At 51.8% G+C, this 6206-nt stretch overlaps 1 protein-coding gene across 7 annotated transcripts in view; it reads right to left on the bottom strand.

Annotated features, from left to right (window-relative positions):
• The window catches only part of WIPI2 (WD repeat domain, phosphoinositide interacting 2), a 48033-nt gene that overhangs the window by 5069 nt on the left and 36758 nt on the right, over positions 1–6206 (bottom strand). For 4 of the 7 annotated variants that reach the window (XM_023197867.2, XM_023197868.2, XM_023197863.2 and 1 more), the window contains 3 exons: positions 3139–3246; positions 1730–1894; positions 713–820 (listed from right to left, as the gene is read on the bottom strand). In XM_023197867.2, coding sequence (XP_023053635.1) covers positions 713–820; positions 1730–1894; positions 3139–3246 — 381 coding nt within the window. Of the gene's footprint in view, positions 1–712; positions 821–1729; positions 1910–3138; positions 3247–6206 lie in introns of all 7 variants that reach the window. The other 3 variants (XM_023197866.2, XM_023197862.2, XM_023197864.2) reach the window with 1 other exon arrangement.

The following is a 6206-nucleotide window of genomic DNA, read 5'->3' as shown; positions in this document are numbered from 1 at the left end:
AGCCCGGACAACCCAGCAAGACCCTGTACAAAAAAATAATTAGCTGGATGTGCTGCGTGCCTGTAGTCCCATCTACTAGGGAGGCTGAGGTGGAAGAATCCCTTGAACCTGGGAACTCAAGGCTGCAGTGAGCTGTGAATGCACCACTGCACTCCAGCCTGGGCGAGGGTGACACCCTGTCTCTAAAATAAATAATTATATTTTTGTTGGAACTTTTTGATGATAAAAAAATGTGTGAGACAGAATGAAAATGCATTACTTCCTGATGAACAACCGTTAACTCCCTGTTTTCCAAGGACAAACTTGTACCTCACAGTGAGACAAGAGGCTCTCAACCACGTGCACCGACTTGTGGCGGCCACCACGCTGCGCCCTTCCTTTCCGAACGCGAAACTCCACCCTGCGGAGGAGGCCCTGGCCTCCCTGCGCCTCTCCCCCAGCTAACAACAAATGCGGCTCCCGCCACCCCTGCGTGGTCTCTGTGCCCAGTCCCTGAGGGAGCCCTGACGCCGCCAGCCACAGCCCGGGGCTCCCTGTCCTGCGGTAGCATCGATTTCACCCGGGAAAGCAAAGCTCCCGACCTGCGCGGCATGGGCCGTCATGCTGGAATCTGCCCCTTTATGTCACTGGTTTGCAAGGAAACAAACAAACATACGCCAAAAGCCCTCTGCCAGCACGGAGCAGCTCCGCAAAGCGGCCGGAGCAGACTCACCGGTGCTGCTTCATCAGGGCGCACTCGCCGCCCTCCTGGGGGTCCAGGTTGTACATGTACAGGTATCCATCGGAGGCACCCACCAACAACCGCGGGATCTTCTGAATTCTAGGGAGAGCAAAGAGCAGCCACATTCTAGACGACGGTCACAAAACGGTCTCATTACACGGCAGCCTCACTTTTGGCAGGTGAGGGAAGAGACCCCAGCAGAACGAGCACAGAGCAGCTGCAGGCATCTGGTGCCCACTGACCTCAGCTCACAGGGCCAAGGCTGCACTCGCGGCTGAGCCCTGAAGCCCATGGGAGACGAGAGTGGGATGAAACCGGTTTCGTGGCTTCTGGGATCATTATGGGGCCCTTTCTTCTCACAGGAGAAGAAAGTGGGACAAAACCGGTTTCGTGGCTTCTGGGATTTATCATGCGGCCCTGAAGCCCACAGGAGACGAGAGCGGGACGAAGCTGGTTCGTGGCTTCTGGGATTATTACGGGTAGTCGTCGTCAGAGAAGTTTTCAAGACACTAGTCAGATAACAAAGCTGGAAAACGATGTCTAAAGACGCACAGAAGCCCTAAGCCCTGCTATCACTGGATGTAATGACAATCTTTCCTGCACTCAGCACAGAACCTTAGGCGATCCCAGAATGTTCACAGGCCTTGTATGTGTTCTGAAGCTGGACCCTGGGGCCGGACGGACGCCTGAGACTCAGCAAGTGTGGTTTCTGTGGCCCCAAAGAGTTAACTATGGCACGCTCACAAGGTTTGACTTAACGTCTTTCATTAAAACTGCAGACTGTCCACAAAACAGAACGGGAGACCGTGTGGAAATGGACCCCCACACAGAGTGGCGAGCCTAGCACCTGCCAGGGCGCCTCCCATCCCTGACAACTCTCGATGGAGTGTCGGCTCTAAGGAGCTGCTCCTGTTCGGGAGAAACATGGAAGGGGTCACAAGCTACCAGGACTGGGCCCCTCGGCCTGAGGCACACGGGGTGGGGGACGGAGGCGCCAGCTCTACTCACGTGGCTAGCGAGCAGATGTTTTTGTGGCCGCAGAACGGCAGGCGGACCGTGGCGAAGGCTCTGCCCTGGTTGAACATTTCTGTCACTTGAGAAGGCAGGTAGCTGGTGGAGGCCATGAGCACTTTCCCGAAGTACCCGGTCCAGGTGGTGGGCTCCTCTGGGGGTCTGAGGGAAAGGCCACTAGACACATGAAGCTGTACCCGCCCCGGGGGGATGGCCACCCCCTACTCACACAGACGCACAGCTCTGCAGCCAACAGCAAAAGTCTCCATTCTTCACAGGAAAGTTAAGAAGGGTTGGTTATAAGCAGACACTCAGGGCCCCGGGGGCGTCACGGGGCTTCCTCTGGGAGGTGTCGGAGGAGGGGGCGCTCAGCTTCAGGGAGAAGCAGCCGCAGCCTTTGAGTGGCCACAGACAAGACGTGGCAGGTGATCACATATCCCCTTTGCAAGGGTGTGAGGATGTCTAGGGCCTAACTCATGACCCCTGCTAGGTCTCTGTAACAGAAGGCTCCAAAAGCCTTGAGTATAGACCCCAAAATGTTATTTTCTCGTGGCCTATTTGTGTTGTTATTCATCTTTTTTGGGGGGGAGGGCGGGGCATGTTCCATTTGTCTTTTTAAAAATTGTGATGAAATATACATAACAAAATTTATTTCTGACCATCTAAAGTATGTTATTGTAATGCTGATCTGAGTGGGATGTTCTTTTTAAAATTTTTAAAGAGAGGCTGGGCATGGTGGCTCACAAGCAGATCACTTGAGCGCAGGAGTTCCAGACCAGCCTGGGCAACATAGCGAAATTCTGTGTCTACAAAAAATTTAAAAATTAGCTAGGCATGGTGCATGCCTTAGTCCCAGGTACTCAGGAGGCTGAGGCAGGAGGATGGCTTGAGCCTAGCAGGTGGAGGCTGCAATGAATAATAACTGTACCACCGCACTGCAGCCTGTGCAACAGAGTAAGACCCTCTTAAAAGATAAGAAGACCCCCGTCACGCTACATATTCGTGGCAATAATACTCGTGGAAGCCATCCATGTCTCTGCTTACCCGTGTGCAGGTAAGAGACAAGCCATTCACAGGCTGTCTGATCACGAACGCTTTTGTCGTGAGGGGAACCTGAGGAGGGGCCATCCGCACTGACTAGAGGATGTCCACCTGGGCCCTCCACGCCCTACGCAAGGCCTCTGTCTGTCCTGCGTGCTGCCCGCGGGAGAAGCTCATCTGCTGGGGCCCGTCCTCCTCACTGCCAAGCCTGGATGTGGAGGTGCTCGTTTCATGGCCAGCTTCAAGGTCTTCACTGGTTAACGATGTCAGAGGGTGGGCAGACCCGTGCTTACCTCCCATCCCGGCAGCAAGAGGGGACAAAGGGTTTTGCGTCATTTTTAAAGGAACGTATATTTGCAACTCACTTTTCCTTCACAGTCTCGAGTTTGAAGATGTGCACGGTCTCCGTGTTGCTGGAGGCGGAGAGGAACATACCGTCCATGCTGAAGGCCAGGGAGCAGATGCTCACACACCTGGGGAGATGCGCAGGTCGGGGCGGGCCACCGGAGCCAGCAGCTGCCCCGGGGTTCAACTCAAGTGGAGAAGAGTTCCTGTCACGGGCACACTTGGGCCTGCTGGTAAGTTTTACTCCCCTCCAGCCACCTTCTCAAACATTTTTTGAGAAGCAAATACTAAGAACAATTCGTTAACAGAGCTGCAACCTTCCAGATGACAAAAGAAATAGGAATTCACTAAACCACTTTTAGCTGAATTAGGATGGATTTATAGTCCTGAGGTGAGTAAAAGAAAACTCAGTAATTTAAGTTACAGCCATTCTTTCCACACCAGAGGGTAAACAGGCAACCTCCGTAAAGTTTAAGAACAGTGCAAAGGGCCGGGCGTGGTGGCTCACGCCTATAATCCCAGCACTTTGGGAGGCTGAAGTGGGCGGATCACAAGGTCAAGACCATCCTGGCCAACACAGTGAAACCCCGTCTCTACTAAAATTACAAAAATTAGCTGGCTGTGGTGGTGGGTGCCTGTAGTCCCAGCTACATAGGAGGCTGAGGTAGAGGTCATAGTGAGCTGAGATCGCACCACTGCACTCCAGCCTGGGCGACAGAATGAGCCTCTGTCTTAATTAAAAAGAAAAAAAAAAAAAAAGAGCCGGGCACGGTGGCTCACGCCTGTAATCCCAGCACTTTGGGAGGCCGAGGCGGGTGGATCACGAGGTCAGGAGATCGAGACCATCCTGGCTAACACGGTGAAACCCCGTCTCTACTAAAAATACAAAAAAATTAGCCGGGCGTGGTGGCAGGCACCTATAGTCCCAGCTACTCTGGAGGCTGAGGCAGGAGAATGGCATGAACCCGGGAGGCGGAGCTTGCAGTGAGCCAAGATCATGCCACTGCACTCCAGCCTGGGCGACAGAGCAAGACTCCGTCTCAAAAAAAAAAAAAAAAAAAGAACAGAGCAAACTTTCAACAGGCAAAGTGGTTCAAGTGTATCTTAAAAATTAATCGGCATTCCAAAGCCACTAAATTCATGCGAATTTCTTCATAACACTAGAAATACAAGATACTTTCAGCCCTGTCCATAATAGCAAGGGGTTTTCCTGGCGTCAGTGTTGACCGTGTGTATTAATCAGGTATGGGTATGAATTAGGAATGGTTCTCGCCTTAATGCAGCATCCAACAATGGGAGTGGGGTCAGGCAGGTGCAAATGAAACTGCCTTTGAAAAATTATGACTGAAACGGTGTAAGAGATCTAACTTCACTGACTCCATCTTGCTTCTAATCTCCAAGCTATCTTTCTTCATTCCTGGGCATAGGCTGTTTTAACTTTGGGAGGAACTTTGCTTACGATATTTTGCAGACCCTGCACTTGATGGATCCGCTGGCCCCACACAGATCAATCAACTGGTTCATCTGATCTTGTGGCCCCCACCCAGCAACTGACCGAGTGCAAGAAGACAGCTCCGACTCCCTAAGATTTCATCTCTGACAATCAGCCCTCCTGGCCCACTGGCTTCTCCCCACCCAAGCTATCCTTAAAACCTTTGCTCCCCGAAAGCTCAGAGAGACTGATTTGAGTAGTAATAAAACTCCAGCCTCCTGCACAGTCGGCTCTGCATGAATTACTTTCTCTCTTGCAATTCCCGTCTTGATGAATTGGCTCTGTCTAGGCAGCGGGCGAGGTGAACCCCTTGGGTGGTCACCCAAATATTCCATTTGCTACAGGCAAAGGAATATGGGAAAAATACACGTGGAAGGCACTAGAGAATCTTGGAGAAAGGGATTTAATCCAAGGATCAAAAAAAGGCCTCCTTGAGAGTGACACCTGACTTGGACTCCCAGGGTTACAGAACCTAGCCAGGCCACCAGATCCGCCAGCCCACGCAAGGCCCTGGTGGGTAAAAGAGATCAGCTCTTCCGAGGTTCTGAAAGTGTGGTACTGCTGGAGCCAGGACAGGGACAGTGAAACAGAATCAGGCTGGCGGAAGGGCTGGTGCCGGGAGGCCTGGTGAACCAAGGCAGGGAGCCGGGGACTCATCCTGCAGGACAGAGGGTTGATGGGAGATGTCAGGTGGGGTGTGATTGGATTATATTTACATTTTCAAAGAATAGCCCGGGTGAGAGTCTGAAGAATGGCCTGATGGGAATCCAGGGCAACAGCAGAAACCAGGCAAAGCCTGGATCAGGTGGTGTGGCGGGTGGGGCACAGGGCAGGCCCACAGCTGGGAGCTCCCTGGAGGCACTGTTCAGGAAGAAGGCTGCAGGGCCGAGTCCTTCTGGCTTGGGTGCCAGGGTGCTGGCGGGGGTGGCGAGTGGCACTATTTACCAGGATGGGGGCGTGAGGGATGAGGGGCAGGGGCAAACTGGCCTGGGTGGCTGGATTAGCTGGAAATCTCAACTACCTTATGAGGAGTCAATCCCAACTCACGAAATGGTAAGATGTACATGAAGAAAATCTTACTAAGACAAAGAACTAGGAATACAAGGGAGCTCGGCATGTGCCTGCTTTAATGGGAAGTGTCCTGAAGATGCCAACTTCCCCCAATAAGTTAATATCAGATGTGCGGATAATGAAACAAATATGAACATCCGGGGGAATAAATACAGAAGCACCAAGAAAATAGCGAGCAGGACTTTCAATGCTTGAATATTAAAAGAATACTAATCAAGAGATGTAACTGTATTAAATCAGCACAAAAAGAAATAGACTGATGGAAAGAAAGGCCTTAAAATGGGTAGCATTCCAAATTTGCAGGGCAGGAAGAATTATTCAACATTCACACCCCTACTATACAAATTTTAGGAGGTTCAAGCTGTTAAATACAAAAACTGTTCAGAATATTTAGACTGACGGAAGGCCGAGGTGGGCAGATCTCCTGAGGTCAGGAGTTCGAGACCACCCTGGGCAACATGGTGAAACCCTGTCTCTACTAAAATACAAAAAAATTAGCCGGGTGTGGACCGGGTGCAGTGGCTC

This window comes from Piliocolobus tephrosceles, chromosome 8 (assembly GCF_002776525.5).
Source record: "Piliocolobus tephrosceles isolate RC106 chromosome 8, ASM277652v3, whole genome shotgun sequence".
NCBI lineage: Eukaryota > Metazoa > Chordata > Mammalia > Primates > Cercopithecidae > Piliocolobus > Piliocolobus tephrosceles.
The sequence above is the reverse complement of the archived record's forward strand: the minus strand, read 5'-3'. Positions and strand labels throughout refer to the sequence as shown.